Genomic DNA, 25,970 nt, shown 5'->3' with positions numbered 1-25,970 from the left:
GGTTGCTTATAGGTTTGCTACTTGCTACATCCGTATTTAGTGATGTGCCGTCAGTAAAATACTAAAAAAAATAGTGAATTTATTAATTGTTAACTTTGTTAATTTTCTTAATTTTGTTTTAACTTTTTTGTTTATTTATTTACTATAATTCATTTATTTTATTAATGATATTTATTTTATTAATAATAATTATTTTATTAATATTTTATCAATAATATTCATTTTATTAATGTAGTTTATTTTATTAATAATATTCATTTTATGAATGTTATTTATATTATTTATTTATTTTGTTTATTTTGTTTATTTTGTTTATTTTGTTTATTTTGTTTATTTTGTTTATTTTGTTTATTTTGTTTATTTTGTTTATTTTGTTTATTTTGTTTATTTTGTTTATTTTGTTTATTTTGTTTATTTTGTTTATTTTGTTTATTTTGTTTATTTTGTTTATTTTGTTTATTTTGTTTATTTTGTTTATTTTGTTTATTTTGTTTATTTTGTTTATTTTGTTTATTTTGTTTATTTTGTTTATTTTGTTTATTTTGTTTATTTTGTTTATTTTGTTTATTTTGTTTATTTTGTTTATTTTGTTTATTTTGTTTATTTTGTTTATTTTGTTTATTTTGTTTATTTTGTTTATTTTGTTTATTTTGTTTATTTTGTTTATTTTGTTTATTTTGTTTATTTTGTTTATTTTGTTTATTTTGTTTATTTTGTTTATTTTGTTTATTTTGTTTATTTTGTTTATTTTGTTTATTTTGTTTATTTTGTTTATTTTGTTTATTTTGTTTATTTTGTTTATTTTGTTTATTTTGTTTATTTTGTGGCGATGATAATTTGATAATGAAACTACATATAAAGTAAACTGCGAAATTATAATTATGATGGTTTCAATGTATATTCCTTTGCCAATTAAGTATGTATTTTGTTTATTATTCTTATCAGCCTTGAGGTCTTGCGTATTCTATCTCTTTCACACCTACGGAAAGTGAATGAGATAGCAAATTACAGCAGGTAAGAAAATAGTCCTACGCTTATCACTAGATTTGCAGAAAGTCGCAGATCGCAGCATGAATTGTATTGTATTATTTGGCGTGTTTCCACTTGAGACCGTCATTTATTACTCATTGGCAATAACAATAAGATTAAGTCGTGGCGTGGTGAATTTTTTGTCAGCATTTGCTAAACACGTGTGGTAGGCGGTGTGTCAAACGATATTAATATCTATTCATTTCCGTCTAATAATGAATGCAAATTTTAAATATCAGCTGAACTTTTAAAAACACAATGAGTCTCGGTAGTAACTCGGACACTGAAACTACATACTAAACATAATTCGAAAACAGAAAAAATCATGAATACTTTCCCCATTTGTTCCTGCCCAACGTGACCGCCGCGATACATGAGGTGGGGACATATATATGGGAATGATTTAAATGAAGTGCCTATTCCCATCTGTGCCCGGCGGAGAGAAATAGGAATACACCATATCGAGCTATTCCTTATCATACCTTTAAAAACATCTTTTTTAGGGTTCCGTACCCGAAGGGTAAAAACGGGATCCTAATAATCCTATAAGACTCGGCTGTCCGTCTGCCTGTCACTAGGCTGTATCTCATGAACCGTGATAGCTAGGCAGTTGACATTTTCACAGATTATGTATTGCTGTTGCCGCTATTACAACAAATACTAAAAACAGAATATTATAAATATATAAGTTGGGCTCCCATACAACAAACGTGATTTCTTTGCTGTTTTTTGCGTAATGGTACAGAACCCTTCCTGCGCGAGTCCGACTCGCACTTGGCCGGTATTTTATTTTTTACATTAAATTAGGCACAGTGAGCCATTGAAGTGTTTCGCTATCCACCATCCGATCAGATCAGCTGAATTGTACCTGATGATTTAGTTATCACATTAAAAGCAATACGGGTATCGACCAATACAAAGACTATGCGGCAGTAAATTAAATTCTTAAGATTTTATTGAACAAAATTAGGTATAAATTAGACAAGAAATTATTATTATTTACTTCTATCTATACGGCACCCAGACTACGTTTTAATCCAGGAATATTATTAAGAATATAAAATCATGATTACATTTACTTGATTAAGAATGAGATTATTCTTATTAATTTTTTTTTGCATAAATTTGACGGGTATAAAATCAACATGATTTTATCCTTAGGAATTCTTATTCAAATAATGATTTTATTCTTGAATGCCCAACACTGCTTACTAAGTATGTATCTATTTAATTTAATCAAAATTATTTCACCTACCAATGTTACAGATACTTAATAAATATAATGAATTCTGGTATTAATGAAAGATTTGAAGTATTAAAATAAGGTTATCACTGCTATAGATAATATATATATTTTTTTTTCTGCTCGCTGCATTAAGCAAAACAAGGTAAATTACGACTTTTAGCTGACACAACTCACCGCATCTGAAAACGTTTAAAAGTAATTGCTTATTATAAAATAAGCTCATAATAACTATTATGTCATTTGTCAACAATGGTTAAATATCTACCACACTACCACAATCCGCTAACGCATGTATCTTTATCACAAAGTGTTTTTTTTAATCACTCTATCTAAAGATAAACTATACCTACCAGTAAAATTACTAGTTAGGTTAAAATTTTTCCTTAAATCAGTCTTTAATCTGTAGGTACATACCAAGTTTGAACCCGAAAATAGAAAAATAATATCTAAGTAGCATTAAAAATATAACTAAATAATAGCAGATATTGCTAGGATAGGATGGTGTATACTTGCAGTAAGCCCTTTTCTAAAAATTCCAAACTAGTATTGCTCCGAAATGAACAAAAACAATAAGAACACACACAGGTATAAAGATAAACAAAGGAATGGCCGCGCTGCGGCTGTCGCTCCAAAATAATACTGTAATCGCTCAATAATGTTTTCAATTTTAGCTTAAGGACTCAAAGTACAATATTGTTTGAATTGACAATAAGCGAAGTTACCGACAAAAAAACGTGTTTGTGCTGGAGATTCAATAGACCGCCCATGCCAACCAAGGTTATTCAATAATAAGTTCAATTTAAGTGTGCGTAAAGATTACAATCGTTTGAACTGGTTCAAAACCTTATTATGAGGTAACTGAATCGACTGGGTTTTTATTTCGGTTACCGGTAACCGAGGTTAACTCGATCTGATACGGTTACCGAATCAAAGTGTTACCTTATCAGACGGTTACCGTTATGGTAGGGGTTTTTATAACCACTTCTAAAATAACCCTATGAAAAACCCCGGTTAAGGTAACCGGTTCCGGTCCCTGCATATGACTGTATTTAAAAGAAATTATTGCACACCATGCATGAAAAGCACCAGATAATTATTAGAAAAACATAGATAGCAGTTATTTTTAAACACAATTTTTATTCAATAAATCGGATAAAAATATAAAACGTAGTTGACCGTGACGTCTTTGTGTAATATTTCATATAAATTCCATATTAGCAAATCGTTTTGACAGTTCTAAAAAAAGAAACTGATTTGACTATTAAGAGTTTAAGACTAGGTTGCACCAAGCCATAAGACGTGAAAATAATAAGCCTAAATATAAAACTATGTTAAAAAAACACTACCATAATATATTGTAGTAATTTAATTACTATAAGTTATTAAGTTAATAACTAGAGACTGATGACCCCACAGTCAAACTCATTGTTGAGTTTTGCGGGGCTATGACTATTCTTAAGAATAACTCTCTACTTTATTAAATAAAAAACTAATAATAAAAAAAAAAAATGTATTCCGTGCACCAAACCGTCTGTAGTCGTAAGCAAAGTTTGTTTGTTATTGTAAGTTGTATGAAATAAAATAAAGGTAACCGCCAATGTTATATGTAACGTTAGCAGTTTGTCAATAAGCTATTTACATTTATCGAATCAAGTCACTATTCTTTATGAAATTTAATTTTTTTACTGTAGGTATGTAGGTACATAAGAGAGACGTATCCTTTGATCTCACTAAATATTATGGTGGGGTGGACGACATCCGGAAAATTGCGGGTCACTTCTGGATGAGATAAGCTCAGGACCGGGACAAGTGGCGTACTAGAAGAGAGGCCTATGCTCAGCAGTGGGCGATAAAGGGCTGATATGATGATGATGATGATGAAATATTATGGTGTAAAACCTTTACCGATTTACTTAATCAGTAAAAAGCATAAAAGTTGCGTGTGTTTCACCATGAGCTTTCCGTTTCTTCGTCTGACTATAAAAATAAAATTAATTTCTTTGTTTTAATTTTTTTGGAATTGCGAAGGACTTTCACGTTTTGTTTTCGCTAAATTTAGCAGCTACGTTCCATACAAATATACAAATATGATATGTAAGATTGACCCGATCGTTCATATCGCGAAAACACAAAAACAGTGAATCGCGTAAACTTATCTCGTCTGTAAAGTGGTATCGCATCTTTAAGTCATTGAGGGCGTGTTATGTGAACGATTGCATCAGACTCTTTAAAATGAATATGTTCTTAATAGTTCAATTGTTATAGTATAGCGCTTTCTAAGAAGCCTTAACCCCATCTAATTAAAGAAAATAACTCACCAAAATCTGAACCCGAAAAGCCACCTCCACATTTAAATGAAAACTACACTAGCGTCTTTTGAGCGTCGGCGTCTAGTCAACTATATGGCTGCTGCTCGACGCAACGTTGGCGCAACTTTGCAGCGACGCCATTTTCCATAGCGCTGACTAGACGCCGACGCTAGTGTGGGGTGGACCAAAGTTTCATGTTATTTCAGCATGTCGGTTTAAATGAAATACTAATAAGAAATAGCTGTACAAGTACATTATTGCGAGAGTAAATACTTCGTAGCCCAGAGCTAGTCGCTTTTTAGCCACCGGTCAGACATGTGCCTCAGGCGTCTCCTTATGTCTAATAAATAACTAATTGGCTAAATCACGTTCTAGAAATTCGATGTATGCACTAAACTACTAAAAACTGCTCAGGTCTAGATTTTATAAAAGCGCTTGAATGACGGACGGATGAGCTCAGCATGCATGACTTAGTTACAAACGATGTTCATACAAATTAAGCAAATTTCGACCTTACGTCCAGGCCAAAGTGCTTTTAACGACAGCTTTTACTTAAGCGCTGCTGTATATTATGAATGGCATTAATGAGATCTGAATCAGATTCGTTTATGTTGACTTTGAAAGGTCCTAAAACTTGGAGACATAATAATGCCGTTGCATCTCAATTCAAATACTAAGCAGAATTTAAAAGTATGAACTGTGAGCTAGACTGCTACCAAATTTTCGTGAAAGTGATACGTCAAGTACTTATAGAGCTCCCATACATTGTCACTGCCTAACTGTAAACTTAGCGTAGACAGACTACATAATCATAATCACAATTTGAAACACAATATCAATGTGGAATGATCTACCGCCTCAGTATTTCCGATCCGATACGAAGTACAAAGTTTTCTAGCCTTCAATAAAAGAACGTATTCGTACTCACATATGCGAGCAATAGTGCAAGAGAGATGTACAGAAAGTAAATTACGTAGACGTAAGCGTTATGTCAATGTTAAAACTGATGGTAGAGGCTCTATTCTTTATTATAAATTAGAGACGCGCAGTCAAATTTTCGTAATAAAATGCGAAGTGCCTGGCACTTGTGCCTAGATAGGTAGAATACCTAGGCACAATTGCCGTCGACGATTACAGAATCCGTTTTCGTGCTATCAAATCGATTACGCGATTATTAATCGCATCGATTGGCTTGTTGCTTAACGATTTATATTCGTGCGTTGTCAGTCGGCAGCCCCAAAAATAACACTTCCGCATTTCTCTGATGTAACCAAGGCTAGTGTAAGATGCCAGAACGCTTGTGACGAAATGTTTCACTGAACTAGACTTAAAATCGGCTGTCCCTTTTCAGACAGACTATCTAGAAAGGAATGTAATGTAAGGGAAACGATAGTTTCGACAAAAAGTGAGTAATGTGACAAAAAATAGTAATGGTGCAGTCCAGTTTTTATAGTAGAACAATACGTTTGACCACAATTGTTTGATGCTATTATATTTTTTCGTGTTGTTTTTATTGAAAAACAATTAAGGACGGAGTGAGGAAACCCAAATGTGACAGATTAAGCCTTAGAGCATTTAGTAACTGGAGACGCCTTGTCGGTCATTTTCTGTACAAAACAGTCTGCCGATTATTATTGCGGGGGAGGGGCACGCCAAATGTTATTTGTACATGATTTCTACGTAACGTACAAATAGCCATGTCAGATAAACGTCAGTCCATACAAAAGTTTGCACAACTGTGCAAGGTTTTCGGCAGAGGGGTAAGCTCTTAAAGGCGACTCCGGTTATTAAATGCTCTAAGGATTAAGGTGACTTGTTGGTAGAGTCCATCTAAGCTAACTTGAATAGACCAAAGTGAGGCCATGTCACATGTCATTATAAACATCATATTTACATTGAATTTTGACATTAATGATGACATTGCCACACTCTGTCATTGCAAATGGTATGCAGAGTTAACTTGGTCCAGACAATTATCCGCCAAAAAAATTGTCATCTTTGCTTAAATAAGAAGCAAGAATGAATATTGAATTTGAACATTGAAATTCAATGCATAGAACATACCCCAATGTATAGAAGTAGGCACCAACTAAAATCTTAGTAAAAAAAAACAGTTTTACGACGAAAATACATAGTAGATACAAAGAAATTATAGCGACTAGATGTTTTACATACAAAAATGCTACTCGCTCTATTTGCGGGGGGTCCATGGTTCCTCTATCTACTCGTATAGTCTAGTCTATTGTAATACAGTAACAAAAAACAAATGCCATCTAAGCATTACTTTTATTTTACTAGATCGTTAATTACCCAGAACTATTGGTTAGCTCTTGGAGCTTTATTATTAATTAGACGCAATTAATTAGTAATTACAAGTTTTAGTGTTTGCTATTGTGTGGTAAATACTAATAGCTCTAATAGTATAAACACTTGTGACATTACTTAAGTGCATTCTTCGGAAAGATCATTTACCCTAACCACTAAATGTAAATAATTAAGTACCTAAGTTTTTTTAACCGATGTATTGACGGCAAAGCGTAGTTTATTGTTTTTTTTTAATGGCAAAAATTTAAGTACATATATGGAATGTTTTATCTTCACTAAGGAGCTCGGCGCAACATTAATCGCTTTCACCTTCGTCTACATCCAACCGAAGTTGCTAACTAAACTCGCTATCGCAATTCGCGCAGCCGAGCCCCCAGTAACCTGTCCTGACCGAACGTTCTTTATCAGCTGTTATGCCTGTACCACTGTATCACCAAGACGGCTGCTTATCGCGCTAGCTTCACTGTTAACTGCTCGTTTGATTAGAGTCGTCCGGTATCGTGGTACTGGCTCGTCGCCTCGCACCGCTGCCATGCGGTTCACAGTTCTACAAACTCGTCTCACATTCCGATTCGCTTACCGAGTTCAAGCTCAGGCGAACACGTGTAATTGTTACCGTATAAACTTAACGTTGTTGGAGAGCGCGCCCACAATGGTTCTCTTGAGCGTTCTAGTTGGAAAGTGTGTGGAATTATGTCCGTGAAGGATGACGAAACACCGACATGAGGACCGCCTGGCCAGTGTGACACCGTTCGCTGGTCGAATCGAACGCGTTTCGCGTCCCGCACTCCTAGCTAAACTAGTATTATAGACTATAAGATCTGACAGTCCAAAGCAAACGATCTGTGATCATAGAATTTAATTTTTAATAGTATTTATCTTATTTACCCGTGTAAACTAGATAATATAGAAATGTCTCTGGAACTGGATGAGCTCACGGTCGGAACGGGCGACGTCTTCGAGGACTTCCTGATCGTCTTCCGAAGATGTTTGGCAAAGGTAAATGCATTCTAAATTAGTGCTTAGCGGCCCGCTAGTGCCAGTCCGAGTCTAGACTTCTGTTCGGTCACTTCGATCGAGAATACTTTGATCTTTCTTCTTAGTGACAGTAGAAATTATAAGTGACTTTCACCATGGATATGGAATCTTATTACGACGCTTGGGAATGGATCGTAAAGGTAACCGAGAACCATTACAATTCCAACGCCACTTTCTAGCCTTGAGCTGTCTAGATATGACACCTGTGGCATTTGGAAAGCATTCAAGCCATCGCGAATATGTCTGATTCTTGCATTATTAAATACGGAACTAAATTTTCAATGCAACTGGCAAACTGTCAAAATCTACCCACTCTTTCTAAGGTGTCTCGCCCTCTTTTATTCTCGTGCGGAATGTCTTGTACTCACGTGGTGCGGTGCGGACTGTTGCTAGGGAAACGGTTCGACATATGGAACCATTAAAATTAATAATGCAGGCCGTAATCGCCTTTATGTCAATAATAGTAAGGACCTTGACATTTTGGTGGACGACAGAATGATCGAGCGTTGGAAATGTTAAAAATGGGTAAAATTACAATTAGTAACGGGTGAGGGAATGCGATGGACATGTGCTTGTTTGGAGCTATTCTTGATTATTCTAGAATTAAGCTTCGGTGTTGCTATGCGAAAGATATACAAGCGTTTTGGATGAATTCAATACATTTAATGTACTTACTTATACTAATCTGTATTTGATTAAATAATAATAAATTACTTACTTATATCTCAAGATGTTTCAAATGTTAGAATCGATTTTATGTAGGTACGAGTACTTACCTACTATTGTGTTCATCCAATCATTCTATGGAGCGAATTTTGTAATTAACGAGTTAAAAGTCCCTAGTAGGGAATATTCTAGATCTCCTTACTTATTTATACAGATAAAAAAAACAACACTTTGGAGAAAGTATGTTTCACATTGAAACTAATCACTTGACTAATTACTACCACAATCGGTGTTTTAAGTATTTACAACGATTCAAGGAAATGCTCTTAAACTAGAGAAAAAATAATAAAAATCACGTCTTAAATTGTAATTACAAAAGATATAAATCACTCGGGGTTAGTTCCGAGTCCGACATTCATTGACAACAAATAGCAAATCAATGAATCAATTGTCATTGAAGAGCAAGTTAGCTAATCATTGGCTGAATCAGCCCGGGCTATAACCGCGAAAATCGAAGTTCGTCAATTGCGGGCATTTTTTTCCGTCACTCTAATTATGTCTTAATGAGAGTACCTAAAAGAGAAAGATCCCCGCAATTTGCGAATTTCGGTTTTCGCGGTAGGCCCCCTGTACGCGTACAATTAAACTTGCGTTGACACGCGCGACGCCATATGTCAAGCGCGACTTGAAGTATATATACAGTCGAGCGCGACAACGCAACTCATGCTATCAGACCTGCTAGCATGAGTTGCGTTCTCGCGCGCGACTCCATACATCAAGCGCGACTTCAAGTATGGACTCGCGCGCGAGAACGCAAGTTATGCTAGACTGGCTGGTTCATTAAATGTTAAGGAAAGAAGAAAGCGTAAAGAGGAATTGTCAAAAGAGTTTGAAGCTCTTTTGAGGGTACCTAATACATACATTGCACTATATGTATTTTAGACTATTATGCTATGCGATTTTATAAGTATTGTTTTATAATACAGCCATGTCTTAAAATCATAATTTTCTCAATTTATCTTTCAAAAAAATTAACAATTTCCCATACAATTTTTACCATGATTGTACTTATGCTAAACACTATAGGACCTGTGCGTACCATCGCCCACACTGTTAACTGTGCATCGGTGGACCTTATGCCTTTTGTAACAAGGTCCACCGATGTACAGTTAGGAGTGTTGCTGTTTGTACACACACAGTGCTTATAAAATTAGAACATTATAGGTCTACATAAGGTTAAACTGACACTTATTACCCAAGTAACAATTTGTGGTACTATAGTGGTCAATAGAACGTTTCCTAAATACCACCTAAGGTCCTATAAAAGACCTAAGAAGGTTGTATAAAGCCGAAATGGCGTATCTTTAGTGCCATTCAGTGATATAGTAGACCTGTAGCAGTGTCAGCCGTGACGTTTTAGGTCTATAAAAGTGATGTAATGCATGACTCTTGTGCTAATTTGTTGTCAGAAACGCCATTATAGTGTTAATTTATACTATAGTAGCATTTGAGATTCCATTATAGTGCTTGTTTTATACTATAGTAGTATTTGAAATTCTATTATAGTGCTTTTTTATACTATTGTAGAATTCATAGTTCCTTTACTACTTGTTGTGTGTTTACTTCACAAAAACGGTACTAAGTAAAATGGTGATAAATAAAGACGTTATATTAATATGCGCCATTTAGATGTCGAATAATTCGGTCTTTAGTGCAAAAAGTATATGGGACGGAAGTTTTACCGTTAGAATAGTATTAGGTTAATGAGGAATTTTAAATGCCCCCTAGATTTATTTATGTTTTTAATAAAATAATTTAATAAAATATTATGATATTCACCATAGTTACTACTATACAGCCAAGAAGTAAATCCGACGCTTTTATAGGCTAACTATAGAACTTAGGACGAAATATTCACCGCCATCATGATTAAAATTAGGGTTCCAAAAGAATTTTGCTGTGACCCAGTTGCACCTACAAACTCTTTAGAAAGATATAGGATTTTTTTTTAATTTAGATGTAGTCATTACTGTTGTTTCCTTTTTCAATGAGATTGGTAAAAAAAATGTGCTAATAATGGATGTCGATAAATATCTAAACCGTCACGATTTTATGCTTGTATTAAATCATTGATGATAAATCTCACCTACAATCACTAATATCACTGGGGTCTTTTTTATCAATTCATTAAAATATAAAAATATTTTGTACGGAACCACATTATGTGGCTTAGGCCTGAACTTATATAAGCAAGATATAAGTAGCCATTACAGATCAAATTGATCATTTACAAGTAGTCGTTTTCTACCTTTATGTATCTAACTCGGTTTATAAAAGACATAAAAACTCAGCTATAACGCTGTTGTCTTTTAAAAGAAAAAACAAAACCACTATACAACAGTTTTGTGATATAAAAGAGTCATTGTGACGTTTACAGCGATGAGATATAATAGGGATTTTAAAACTACTAAAGCGCTTTTTAACGCTATAAATATGTCCCAAAAACGCTACTATAGAGCAAAACAGTTCTATAATAGTGTTCATATGACTACTAAAGTATTATGTACTATAGCAGTGATCTCTAAAGCCACTATATCCTATAATCGTTGTATAGTTGGGTTTTTGTCACTGTTTAAACACAAAACTATAGCGGCTTGCAGGGAACCTTAATAGCGCAAACTACTAAAGTATTATGTACTATAGCAGTGATCTCTAAAGCCACTATATCCTAAAATCGTTGTATAGTTGGGTTTTTCTCACTGTTAAAACACAAAACTATAGCGGCTTGCAGGGAACCTTAATAGCGCAAACTACTAAAGTATTATGTACTATAGCAGTCATCTCTAAAGCCACTATATCCTAAAATCGTTGTATAGTTGGGTTTTTGTCACTATTAAAACACAAAACTATAGCGGCTTGGCAGGGAACCTTAATAGCGCAAATTAGTTGCATAAAAGTGATTCCAAATACTATTATACAGTAATATTGCTCTATAGTGATTATATTTGAACCTGTTATAGTACACGCCTGTAACGGCTCTATAAAATGATGATGTAAACCTTTACATCAATTGCTTATAGAATATATTAGCTGTATAAGCCTATAGAGCAAAAAGGTGTTGCCAAGCGCTTTTATACGACAGGTGGTCATCTCTGAAACCTTAATACGACGTCTATACAAGCTTTTAGCGATAAAAACTAAAATTATAGGACTAAAATGTTACTTGGGTATTGCATAGACCAGGGTGACTTCTGTTCAAGAGTTGTGTGTTATACATCGTATAACTATACCAAAAGCACGCTTATCGCATACCCAGCCCGATAAACACATTCCTAGACTTATTACAAAACTGCAATATGACAGTATATATGTATCAGATAACGAATAGGGTTAAACTAACACGTGCAGCGCTATAGACCTAGTTACCGTTTGGCGGGTCGCTCGTTGTACTGTCGCCATCAGATATATCGGAGCGGCCATGGTGTTCACAATATCTGAACGCGCACTCTAACCCCTTGACAATAGAGGCGTGTTCAGATATTTGTGAGCGACTTGGCCGCTCCTAACCGATATATCTGAGTGCGACTGACAGAAATCAAGAACAATAATGTAATTCTATCGTCCACCAAATATTGTATTTGACCCAGAAAAGTAGCATAGTTTTTTGTATACAAAAATGGTAGCTGACAATTTGTATAAGTACCTTATGCAAGGACTAAGCTTGTCCTAATTAAGGGGCCCACTGATTAACAGTCCGCCGGACGGTATCGGCCAGTCAGTTGTTCGGAACTGTCAAAATTTTGTTCTAACTTCCGTTTGTACAGGAGGCCATTCCGACTTTTGTCTAGAATCTAGATGATCTCTTTTGTAAAAAGTGACAGTGAAATTTATAAGAATTGAGCTTTTTAAAACAAAATTTATGGACTTTGTGTTTGTTTATGGGACTATTGAGTCACACTGTATTTAATTCTCGTACAATCACGATGACTGTAGATTTCTATAATGTTAGAGTTAGACCAAGAAAAGTCTTCAATGATTTTGATAGCACACGCAGTGCAAGTGTTACTTTAAACGTCATACTTCTATAAAATTATAACACTTGCACTGCGTGGGCTATCAAAATCGCTGCAGAATTTCTTGGTCTAACTGTATTAACTTGACATAATTTGGCGGTTTGCGTTAACTTTTCCTCAACCGGAACGGAACTAATACCTATTGTATTTCCAGACGTAAAGTGACGACAATCACCGTTGTTCAGTTTAGGTATAATAACCAGGGATGTCACTGCATTAGCGGGCTTATTACATTCGAAATGGCAGACTTAATACGCCTTAATATATCTCCCAAACAAATGATAAGTCACGACTATCAGCGTACTGATATTTGGACCAAGTTCAATGATATTTTTACAAGCGCCAGACTTGTAGGTATTGTAAACCATCATTTGTACGTTTATTATAGGTACTTTCACTATATTAAATAAGTATTTAAATATGCTCGGTTCTAATCTAAATATGCTTTCGTTCTAATTAAATAATTAATGGCTTATTTAATTTCATTTTACTTCAGTTAGGTAAATAATTCCGTAACCTGTTACTTCTTCCGAATTACTGCAGTTATGTTATGTGTATTTGGTGTTAAATTGGCGGCCGTGACACATGAAATTATAAATATATTACGACTGTCAACATACAAAGACACTAATTGTTACAGCCGACGTATAAAACAAAAACGTAAATAAAAATATAAGTATTCGTAACAGCCCTATTTGCGCGTGACGCGGCGTCGACGCGTGCGCGTGACGTCATGCGTCCGCGCAGCGCGCGGGAAACTACGCCTCCGATAACTGACAGGAAAACATGGCAGGATTAGTGTTCGTGGAATTACACATATTTAAAACGTAACTCAAAACCAGCCGGTAAAAATGACACGCTTTATTACAAGCTTTTATTTAACTTGCAATGTACCTATGTAAGTATGTAGTTATGTATGTAACTATGTATGTTTGTACGGGTCAAATCTTGCAAATTTAATTTGACCCATTTCCCGACATCCAATGAAGCTGAAAATTTGCATACATATGTAAGTCGGGTGACAATGCAATATTATGGTACCTACCATCGAGCTGATCTGATGATGGAGACAGAAGGTGGCCATAGGAACTCTGTGATAAAACAATGCAACCTAATTGTGTTTGGAGTTTTTAGAATTGTCTCAATGAGTATTAGTTGCCTGTGGAAAGAAACGTACAGTCAGCAATAAAAGCTTGTACCAAAATTTAAATTTTTGCCAAAAACTTATTAACTATTTAAGTGATAAACACGCGAACGACCTCTAGCTCTTATTTCACCAACTAAGTAAATATAAATATTATGGGCGAAACTTACTCAAATACCTACCTACCTAGATTTTTTTTTTTATAACATTGTAATTTGAGTCGGCCGGAAAGTCCGGCCCTATTTCTCAATACCCTAATTAATTAAACATTTTCATTTTAGCTTACCTAAGACTAAAACTGAACTATATTTACAGTGTTTATACATATTTATCTATATATTTATTTATCACACTGTTAGGTAAATAACTAAGGCTTGTGGCTCAGCGTGGCAGATCGCTCTGTATGTGAATGGCCTTACATCCCAAGATTTCAGGATAAATTGCCCATGACGATGCTCCATGTTTGCAACTGCATTTTATAGTATTTTTGTGTTTGCATGACATATAGTCAATATATCTTTCATACTCAAATGCTTGAATGGTTTTGTAAACGAAGCCGGCTGCGATGGTACTTTACGTAAAACCCATTAAATACAACGGGATTAACCACCACCCGTCGCTAAGTACGCGTATTGGTAATGCCACTAATGCCCACCTCTCTAGTGGAAAAGCTGATAATTCCAATGCTTGCAACAACAGGTGTCTCGGTACAGCAGCAGAAGTGGCTAAGCGGTCCAGGTGTTCAAAATGATCTACACACGTTCTTATTCTCTTAGCAATAATTACAATAAAGTTAACTTCTGCTGCTGACTGTGTACATATATAGGTAGTTTGCAATTGCGCCCCTTGGTTTTTTATGAGTAGAATCCCGTCATAACGTAACGAATAATTAGCTGCTCGGTATTTGGTAGAATCATGAAAAAAAGGTACCTACACATTTCAATATAATATGTATGTAGATTCTGCGTTTTTATATGTATTAATGTAATTATGTCCAATAGACGGTCACGTTGATTTTATGACCTATAAACTCGGTCTGATACCGCTCCGACCTAAATGTCATTGTGAATCCATTCACTATATATATAAGTAGGTACTTAATACATAAATATATGTCAACTGGAAAGATTTATTCAATACACGTGTCTCTGAAATTATCTTAAGAGTCTTGAAATTGGAACAGTGACATAGATTATGTGTAATTTATACTAAAATATTATTCATTGCCAATACTTTGGAATAAAACAAGTAAATATAGTTATACAAACTTAGAGTCGGACCAAGCTAACTCTGCAAGGCATAATTTGCAATGGCTATGTCATTGATCATGTCAAATTTCTATCAAAATATTAAGTTTATTTACTTCTTACACTTTGTACGGATGTAAGTAGTGCATAATTGTTTTCCATCTTATTTTCTGGGAAACGTTCGTATTCCGTCAACGTCAGTACCATTTGTACTGAGACTGACTGAAATAGCAAGACATCACGTTCGTACGATTCCGTGAAAATACGATGGAAAATAATTATGCACTACAACTGTACTGTTCAAGACGGCGCAAAGTTATCTTTTCATCCAACAGAATTTTACAAACACATTCCAAATTTTACAAACACATTCCAAAATCAGAACATAGTCTGCCTCGCTTAGTTTTCATGTTTTCATCCTATTCCTGTCAAACAGATGACGGTGACGCTCACTGATAAAATTATCTTGATAACACTGATTACAAATTTAAGTAACTGTTTACGCGTTACTATAACATTCATTACTAAATATTTTAGACTTTCCTTGAAATTGTAAGTGACGCGCCACGCCGATATTAGAAGGCAAAGTACAACAAATATGATAAGTTTATCTATGATGTCGTAGTTATATACATATATGAATTGGTTAGTTTTGTAGGTAATACCTACATAATTTGCACATCAAATTTTGAAGCCAAATCTGGACAGGTTGGAATTAAACGATCTTTAGAAAGTGCATAATTGTATGTACAGTAAGCTGCATAGAAACTTGTTTGCAGTTATCTCTGCAGCTAACTGTACATACAATGCCTTTAAACGGTACGTATATCGTGTGCTCGGTGCGTCATCGAAAACCTTGTCACAATGCACAGAGATTGGTATTAGGCTGCCGCCGCGCGCGTCATTTGACGTCTCTGGCGGTCAACTGGTTAAATGAGCGTTTCTTTTATTTTTTGCCATTTTTATATATTGTGACCTTTTTTGTCACTTTTGTGTTATTTCTAGTCAGGATCGCGAGCCCTTTTCATCCTTATAGGAGAAAAAAAGTGTCCTTAAATTTCCATACATTTTTCAAACTTTCCTTTTTGTTACCGCCATACAAAGTATATGGGGAAATGGTAACACAATAGGAAAAAACTCTGGGATATTTTTTTATCCCATTAGAATCGAAAGAGCTCGTGATTCTGAGTAGGAGTAACACAAAAGTGGCAAAATATATAAAAATGTCACAATCTCTCGCGCAAGAGAGGAGGCCTGTGCCCAGCAGTGGGACGTATATAGGCTGAGATGATGATGATGATGATGATATAAAAATGGCAAAAAATAAAAGAAACGCTCAAATAGATTTGGAATGATAGATGTTGAAATCGTGCAAAGTTTGACCTTCTATGAGAATCTCTAGTGTGCATATATAGCCTTCCACACCATATACTATTATTAATATTAATTTATAAATATCCTTTAATTCGAAATATTGGTGTTAGACCGATGGATTTGTATGAACTGTCCACCGATATCGATTCGAGCTCTAAAGGATGACTCACGTTAGACCGGGCCGTGTCCGGGCCGGACCTTCCGGCGCATCCTTTTCTATGGAAAGCATCACGTGATCACCTGTCCTGTCATCCTTAACTTGGCTCTAACTACGTACGACACTTACTTTTAGACATCGGTAACGCACCGCACACAATGAGCGAACATCATTCGTTCTAGATCGCAATGGATTTATTTATTACTCTTAATGATCCTATCAACTATTGGCACGCGTACGTTACCAGCGGTGACATTTCAATATCATCACACAGACAGAGCAATAATCTCGTTCATACTCGTATCTTATCGTCAGCAAACTTAACAGTCGAGAAACAATCAATTCCAAACGTCATTAATTCTAATATAAATAATGTACTTCTAAATATCATTTAATAATACCAAAAAGTACTTATGTTTTATTCTACGAACGCTGGGGATGTCCACTGCTATACATACCCACATGTAGGTACTTTTAAACATAATAAGTTATATCACGAGTGTGTCTCGTGCAATGACGCGATGACTCACAAATCATCCGAACGCGTTGCCAATTCACAGAACTATTAAGATATACTTTAGGTATGTTTAACTAATGGGGTTGGCAACTGTCAAAGGTTTTTATAGATGGCGCCAGCATTAGCTTTTACCTATTTCTAGGTTTGTTCTACTTATGGGATTTGGCTTAAAGGACTCGTACCCAGGGCATACATTTCCAAAAAAAAAAGTATTTGACACTATTCGTAGGATTGACAGGTAAAACCTATGCTGGCGCCATCTGTAAAATACTTGGGCCGGCCAAGCCCATTAATAAGCACTTCACATTTTAAAAGTTTTCTTAACCTTTTGGGCGATGACATCGGTTACACGCTAATTCTGGCGTCAGTTCAGTCCATCATTCTGGTCAGAATGACGGGAGAATTATCGTGTAACACGCGGACTGATGGACTGATGGTCGAGACTGATGAAAATTTAATATTTTTTTGATAATATTCGTCAGTCCATTTTGAATGACATAAAACTGATAGGAGACTGATCGTGTAACCTATTTGTGTCATTCTCTCGTCAGTCACCATATTCTTCTTCTTCCTCGGTCCCTCATTGCTGAGGATCGCGACCATGTATGCTACGTCTCCACAGTGTGCGATCATAGGCCATATGGGTCACGCACTGCATGTTGCCGCCAACCACCCTCTTCACAACATCAGACCATCTCGTGGGTGCTTTTCCTCGCGCTCGCTTGCCCTCTATTTGGCCCAAGATAATCTGCCTTTCTAGGTCGTGCTTTTTAGACCGCATGATATGACCAAAGAAGCTGAGCGCGCGTTCTTGACATTTTGTAGAGAGCCGTGTGGTGATCTTCAGCTCCTCTAGGATAGACTTATTGGTTCTCATAGCCGTCCAGGGTATGCGTAGGAGCTTTCGCCAACACCACATCTCAAAAGCGTCGATTTTTGCCCTGTCGCGACTTTTCAAGCTCCATGTCTCGGCACCGTAAACGAAGATCGAGAATACCAGAGATTGGGTCAAGCGCACCTTGGTTGAACGACGAATACTTCTGTTCCTCCATATCTTGTCGAGGTTCGCCATTGCACTTTTTGCCATGCCAGATCTACGGCGTATTTCGCCAGTGCAGCCACCGTCACAGGTTATCAGCGACCCGAGATACACCATATTAGACAAGACTAAATGACTGTGTTGCGTTCTGTGTCCAAACGACGACTGTGTCGTAATTTTATCAGTCTGTTGTTAGTCTGGACTGATCGTGTAACTGTGTCCATTTTCCATCATTCTGGCATCAGCCAAAACTCGAACTTATGACTGAACTGACGCCAGAATTAGCGTGTAACCGATGTCTTAAGGACACTTAATATAATTGTGCCCACAGTGCCAAGAACGCTTATAAGAGTTATAAGACAAGTGTTCCGAGATGGCTTTCGCTGTCAATAACTAACTATTTCAATAATAGCTATTTCAATGCTTTCAGGTCCCTGAGGTTTATGTTGTTTCGCTTACCCACGATCTTGGCTTGTAAGTGACATTTTGATTAGGACATATGCCGTTCCAAGAGTTTAATCACAAAGGGAGTTAAGTCTTAAGTTAAGGTGATGCGTTGTTGATTAAGACCCTTAACTAAAGTCCGATCACACAGTCCGAAACAATTTGTAACAAAACGGTTTACTAAACTTTTTATCAATCGATCACACAACTTTTTATCAAGCCGTATTGAAGTAACAGTTTCATAACCCGGCATTGCGAAGGTTGTCTATCGGGGTCAGTGTCGAATTTGGTCGGCTAGAACACCAAAAACGAGGTTATGAGCAACAGCGACCCAATTGCTATGATACTTAGGTACCATCACGCTCCGCGATTGTTAGGTACGCCATTTAGGGTCCTAGGCTAGGACCTAGGAGCTAGGACTCCTAGCTAAATTGGTTGTTCAATATTTATGCTATAGAATTTCCAATTTAACAAGAACCCTAAATGGCATAACAATCCCGTGTGGTGACTGTACTTACCCCACCTAGCGGAATAAAACATTAAACCTGTATTGCCGTAGCTTATTGGGCTTTCCTTCTATCTATGAACTCTTCCTCTCTTAATCCTTTAACTCGGTCAAATACATTATATCTGGGAAATAAACGCTAAATAGGATTTTTTATTTTATATCCTGTGGTCCCTTTTCTTTCATCTTCTGTTCATAATTTTTATCTACAATTTGGGAACTTTAAAATCATATCAAAGTCCCGCATTCTGTAGAAGTGGCATTGACATTTCAAAAACACCCACAAAGTGACGATAGTGATAGTCACGGTTAGATCTCAATGTTAAGGAATGTGGTATAAGAAGGCTGCAGCAAGGTTAATTGTCTATACATAGAAAAGGTCATTACCTAAGGGAATTGATTGTAATAGAGAGGTAAAGTTTAAGAAAAAAACGTGCCCCTTAGTTTGACATCATGACAGATGACGCTGTAATGCGCCGTATGTTTTGCGGTCACTGAATTGTCTAACGTGAACTTTGTACAATCAGTCTTACCGCAAAATGTATAGAGCTGTACAGCGCCATCTCTTTTACCTGTCAAATTCAAAGCAAGAAATTGTCTTAGATTTTATGCATCTTACTCAATCAATGTGTCTTTGTCATTACCAAGCTTAAATGGAATTGAACGGAACATGTTTCCAGGCAGAGTGATAGTAGGTAGACCTCTAAGTATAATGAATCATAGACCCAATGAGTGAAAGCGTAAAGCCTAAGCATCATATCTGGGTATTCATAGTCTTAAATCCTAGGAAAAATATCATATACCAACACGTTTTACATATAAATATCAAACCATAGGTAGGTACAGTTACATCCGCATGTGTGACACAGAGCAAAGTCCGCCTTTTGTGGCGCAGAGCTGATTAATGTTCAATTGTTCTAATTCCATCATTTTATTAAATTTTATATTAGGTATTTATTAGTACTAGCGAATAACTACCTAATTCGGACAGGGACTTTTTTACCCACCACGTAAACGTAACATGATTATTAAAACGTATTTATTTTATACATACTTAGATGTTACCTGTGCCATGAATGGCAGACTCGCCTCTAGAAAGCAACCGAATGATGTACTTACGTAATAACTAATGAAAGTAATGAACCACTAGACTAAAATATTAATATAAGCCTTATAGATATTTTTCTTATAGTACTGCCCCTTTCTTCTAAACTTGCGCTTGACTCTGTGTGATAGCACTGATAGCTAGAGTCTAAGCTATCTTTGCACCTAGGTACTTGAACTGAACAAACTGAGGGAGTGTCATATTCATTATATAACTCATTTTCATAGAAATTTGACTTTAATGATGATACTGTCACACCTTTGCTCTGCAAACGCCATATAGACTCAGCTTGGTCCAACTCTACCTAGTATTAACGAGTTCGTTTCCTACTGGGATCCGAGATCATCTCATCAATATTTGAGAAATAGCAGATGTGTCAACCTGCTCAAATGTTTCGACTTTTTGCTAGTAAATGCAGATATAAAGCCAAAACGGTCGTGCCAGCTAGTCTAAACGTAGTATTAGTGTGTATAGTTTCATTAGCATTCTGCGTCCATATATAACAGCAGCAATGTAACGTAACGCCGAAACGTTTCTCATAACTTTCTAATTACTTAACACAAAAGAAAGAATTTGGCGAATGTGTGGCGCCCACTTTCCATTTCTGGATGGAACCGGTTCGCGCTAGTCCGAGGTTCCGGATGTTTCGTTAATGACTAATGACATACATACATACATACATAATACGGTTAAGCGTGGATACGTAACTTTGTATTGAGTCTAATGATTCGAAATTATAACATGGAGTCTGTTCGGAAAGAGAAGACTCATGGAATGTATTGGGCCCCATACGTTCCACGACTCTTCTCTTTCCGCACAGACTCAGCTATCTGATGAATGGGAAAGAAATAATACAAATGATATGTTAATTGGGTACTTAGGTGTTAGGTGTCCCCAAACCGGTGGTAGGAAAACCAGGAATGTAGTGAAGTTTGTTTTGTATATGAAAAAAAGGCGTACGTAACGTAATAAGATAGTGCAACCAGAAAATATGTTGGTAAATTACTGTCATACCTTGAAAACTGAAGTGAGTTTCAGAGCACAGCTATGTGGTGATTGTGGTGGAACAAGATTGTATTGTGAGGGTGGTTCAGGTGGGAGTTGTTAAAATGGAAATGCTACATCACATCAGTAAACATCGCTTGCCTACATATACAAACTCCCTTACATGCCAGCTGTAAACTGACATCTGTCAAAGTAACAGTCTTGAAAACATGCTTAGGCATCGCACAATTGGTGGGCAAAATTAAAAATAATGATTAGCAAGGGAAAAATTGTGTTTAAAATTATCGTTTATACAGGATACCAGGAAGCCATGCTTTGGCAGACCTACGTTGCTTTGCTGACTCTCACCGTTGACTTGGAACATACGATCATGGGTCATTACAGATTGAAGGAGACTGCGGTAATATATCTGGCTTGTTTAAACACATTTCTCCAATATCAGTTTGAGAATTCCTAAATGAAGTTCAATGAGAATTCAATAGGTATAATAAAAACACATTTGAAAGCAGTCACTTCTTTATCTAGTTGTTTCTATCGCAAATATTAATCAATCTACTATAAAATCTAATTTCATTGTTTTGTAAGCTAGCTTGTATCAATGTTAGTTAAAGCACTTGAAAATCTTGCCGAGACTTACTGTAGCTTGGTCGTTGACTTGCTTTATGCGAATCATAAAATACAATTGTCAAATAATATTACTGCACTAGGATCTAAAGAACATTTCCAATAAAGAAGTATAAACATACTTCCTTTATTTGTGTAATTTGTATATACCACGAGAAAAAGCTATAAATTCGATAACTTTAGCAGTAAGAGGCACCATGTGCAAGTAACATGTTTCTATTAAATAGCTATCATTTTGTATTTGAGTTGCAACGGAGATTCGATTTCAGTTCTATTCACGACTACTTAGAGAAGTGACGCTTCTTAAGTATTTCCACAGTCGTCAAAACGACTTCTATATCCGTTAGGTAATTAGGCCTTGTATACTTGGAGGATCTGACCCTAGTTTCTCACAGGCGGAGCGGCTTCTGTACCATGCGTGGACTAATTTTAATATTAAATTCAAACAAGTGAAATACGTCAGACCCGAAGTGGACGAGCCATACGTCGTCGAGGATGATGATGATAACGATGTAGAGTATGAACATGAACAACATGTAGACCCTGTATTAGGGTAAAATACTTATCACTAGCTACATAGTTACATACTTACCAGTAACTGGCCACTTCACAACTTAAAAAAATCTATTAACAGTGCGGTTACTACGAGTAATAACCCTTCGTCTGTGTTTGATAGGAATCCTGATCGAATTTTTCGGTTATTTTTATTTAACAATTTTGATCGAATTTTTCGGTTATTTTTATTTTACAATTTCAAAACAATTTAGTGGACCATGTTTGAGAATAAAATTAGTTGCTACTAACTATATTTGGCGAAGCAAATCATGTCAGTAGAAAAAGGCAGCAAATATAAAAATTGTAGGCGCGAAGGGTTATCGTCCCATAGGAAATTTGAATTTCGCGCCTTTTTCTACTGACAAGATTTGCTTGACCAAGTATAAATGAGATTTTGTTAAGTGGCCAGTTACTGGTTAATATTCTTGTACATTTAATAATAGAAGATTAAGGCACATCCTAGTCGAATCATGCCAGGAAAATATAACATATCGCGAAATCATTCATTCAATTATTACAACATTTTGGAATTGCTTCGCAACACGTTAAGGTCATAGAGTGTCACATAGGCATAGGTAGAGTGCAAACCTCAATCTCTAGAATAATATTTAATTTAAATTCAGTAACTTACCATACGATAAACAGATATGTAGATTTTTACTTAACTGCTACTACCAGTAGATTAATCGCGCCATTCCTAGTCCTTTCACAATTTAGTTAAACGTTTACTCTAGATGCATTCTCTCTTCACTCTACATATTGTCATGAGCGTAATGTTGTGAGCCTAACAAAAATCTTTCTTTTATCACACGAATGGTTAGAGTATTTTTAACGTTTTGGCAAACGCGCGAGTTGAATGCCGCCAGAAAAAGAATAATCTTTGCCTCGTGTCACCTAAAGACTCCGTTTTATTTCCATTGTCAGTAGAACGTATCTCGCTCATATCCCGTGGAGCGCCCTACACAGACACGTGTGCTGGTAACTAGTATAGGAGTTCCATACTACGGTAATTCTGCGGCGCTCCAGGGGATATTATAAAATTATGCACGATCGGCTGCAGAGAATTACCCATGAAAAGTAGTTTCTTCAAGAGTATTTTATACAAGGCTACACGTCACTGCAGGGCATTAAAAGTTCAACCAGCTGTCCTCGGCAAGCATAAGTTAAGGTGTTTACAGTAGCTACCTCTGAAGACTTTTTACGAAACTCCTCTCTCAGCAGCAAGAGCATCTGCTTTAAACTGTTTCAATATTGTAAACTGAACTGGTTGTATATTTAACATATTCCATGATACCAGGCAATCATAAACTAAACAGAACCTTCTCCTTCCAGTATCTGGACATCGGGGAGGACATGAACGTACCCGACGACTTTACACAGAGCGAACTCCAGACGGGCAAGTGGTGGCGCCATCTGCTGGCGGGTGGCATCGCCGGAGCATTCAGCCGGACCTGTACGGCGCCTTTGGACCGACTTAAAGTGTTCCTGCAGGTAACTAACTGTTCGGTTCTGCAAGTTAATTATTACATAACCTATAGCGTACAATCTTCGCAAGTCAGTGTGTCAAGAGCAGGTTTTCGGGGCGAGCCAGCGCACGGCTGATTGTTAGAATTTTTGGGACATGCTCATTGGCACGTAACTGTGAGCGTCTTTCTGGTGATTGTTTTCCAAAGTCAAAATAAACTCACTCTCTAAAAGTCACAGATATTAATTATTACATACCTATATTTCAGCATAATTGCAATCAAAGCTTGGAATTTATAATAATAGTACTAAGTTTGGACGGATAATAGCAAATCCAACCGGATTTCAACCACCGCTCAAGTAACCCCGATTCTTATTTTCCAGGTGAATCCAACAAGAGAAGGCATGAGCAAGTGCTTAGCGAGGATGATAAGCGAGGGCGGCATCACCGGCCTCTGGCGCGGAAACGGCATCAACGTCATTAAAATAGCGCCAGAATCCGCTATAAAGTTCGCCGCCTACGAGCAAGTCAAGCGTCTAATCCTCGGCGACAGAAAGAACCAGCCTCTAGAGATATATGAGCGATTCGCCGCCGGCGCTACAGCCGGGGCAATCAGCCAAACAGTCATATACCCTCTTGAGGTCCTCAAAACGCGACTAGCGCTTAGAAAAACCGGCCAGTACAGCGGCATTCTGGACGCCGCGCGGAAAATATACGCTCGCGAGGGGCTCAGATGCTTTTATAAAGGCTACATTCCAAATATCCTAGGGATCGTGCCGTACGCCGGGATAGACCTGGCGGTCTACGAGACGCTGAAGAAGAAGTACATAAACAAGTATCACCACAACGGGCAGCCGGGAATGCTGCTGTTGCTGGCGTGTGGCAGTGCGTCCTGCACGCTGGGGCAGGTGTGCTCGTACCCGCTGGCGCTCGTCAGGACCAGGTTGCAAGCGCAAGGTAAATATAGAGAAAACATCATTAATTAAAATAATGTTTGGTATAATAGCGCTCATGAGCTTGAAGAAAATGATGTCTTAGTGGAGTGTATTCTACGGTCGCTTCTAGAATGTTTCCCATTACAGAACGGAACGGTTTGTGGAACGGCACACTTGTCTAGAGACAAAATTCTAAAACATTAACCAATCCTTTTCCTTATTCCAGAAAAAGCAGCAAAAGTAGCCGAAGGCACGATGCGCGGCGTGTTCAAGGACATCGTCCAACGAGAAGGCGTCCGCGGCCTGTACCGCGGCATCACCCCCAACTTCATCAAGGTCATACCCGCCGTCTCCATCTCCTACGTCGTCTACGAGTACGCTAGCCGGTCCCTAGGCGTCAATATGACGTGATCACGCACCGAACATTATTGAGTTATCACTTAAGCATATTAGCAAATTTTGCATTTGATTGTATATAGCTGTATGTAAGTCTTATTTATTCTATGTATGTGACATATTCCATTTTTGAGTACGCGTCGTACTATGGTGAGCTAATGATTGCATTTTGTCCGGCCCGGTTGGGTAGCATCTGTGATTATAATAAATAACGTAATTTTTTTTTAAGTTTGATTTTTTTCGTTCCTTTTTTGTTTTGGCGTAACTAGCGCTTCTCTCAGTCTGGGTTCTTTTTATTTTTTTTATTATTGTGTTACTTTTTGAAAACTCATTTAGGGCATCCGCTATCCGCTCGCTGGCGCGGGTGCACGGAGCGGGCGCACGCACGTGGGTGCCATTGTAGGTATAATCTGTCGCTCGCGTCCGCGCCAGTTAGCAACGCTCATACTATTTTTCGTTAACGAGCAACCGCGCCAGCGGACGGCCTTACAAGTATAGATAGGCATTATTTCGTTGTACTAGTTTACTATTATAAAATTGGTAACATCAAGCGTACTTAAAACGGTTTTCAACACATAGCGTAATAACTATAACCTCAACGTTTCTAAAAATAAACTTACACAGAACTCAAATTGCTGTTAATTTTTTTTTTTATGTCAGGAAATATTTCATGGGCTGGATTCGTAAAACGTGAGACTTATTCTTGGTTTGCTAGTTACGCCGATAGACCGACTTCAAGGAAAGACAGTTCACTGTCTTCCTTGATTATTTA

At 36.8% G+C, this 25,970-nt stretch overlaps 1 protein-coding gene across 3 annotated transcripts in view; it reads left to right on the top strand.

Annotated features, from left to right (window-relative positions):
- Positions 1-25,426, top strand: part of LOC134804080 (calcium-binding mitochondrial carrier protein SCaMC-2) — a 66,069-nt gene extending 40,643 nt beyond the window's left edge. Inside the window, exons 1-4 of one of the 3 annotated variants that reach the window (XM_063776989.1) lie at positions 7,641-7,908; positions 23,735-23,893; positions 24,251-24,824; positions 25,029-25,426. In XM_063776989.1, the coding sequence (XP_063633059.1) occupies positions 7,822-7,908; positions 23,735-23,893; positions 24,251-24,824; positions 25,029-25,213 (1,005 nt within the window). In that variant the 5' untranslated portion in view covers positions 7,641-7,821 and the 3' untranslated portion in view covers positions 25,214-25,426. Of the gene's footprint in view, positions 1-7,640; positions 7,909-7,948; positions 8,088-23,734; positions 23,894-24,250; positions 24,825-25,028 lie in introns of those variants that run through there. The other 2 variants (XM_063776990.1, XM_063776988.1) reach the window with 2 other exon arrangements.
- Positions 25,427-25,970: the final 544 nt, after the last annotated feature.

This window comes from Cydia splendana, chromosome Z (assembly GCF_910591565.1).
Source record: "Cydia splendana chromosome Z, ilCydSple1.2, whole genome shotgun sequence".
Taxonomy (NCBI): Eukaryota; Metazoa; Arthropoda; class Insecta; order Lepidoptera; family Tortricidae; genus Cydia; species Cydia splendana.
This window is presented reverse-complemented; position numbering and strand designations above follow the sequence as displayed.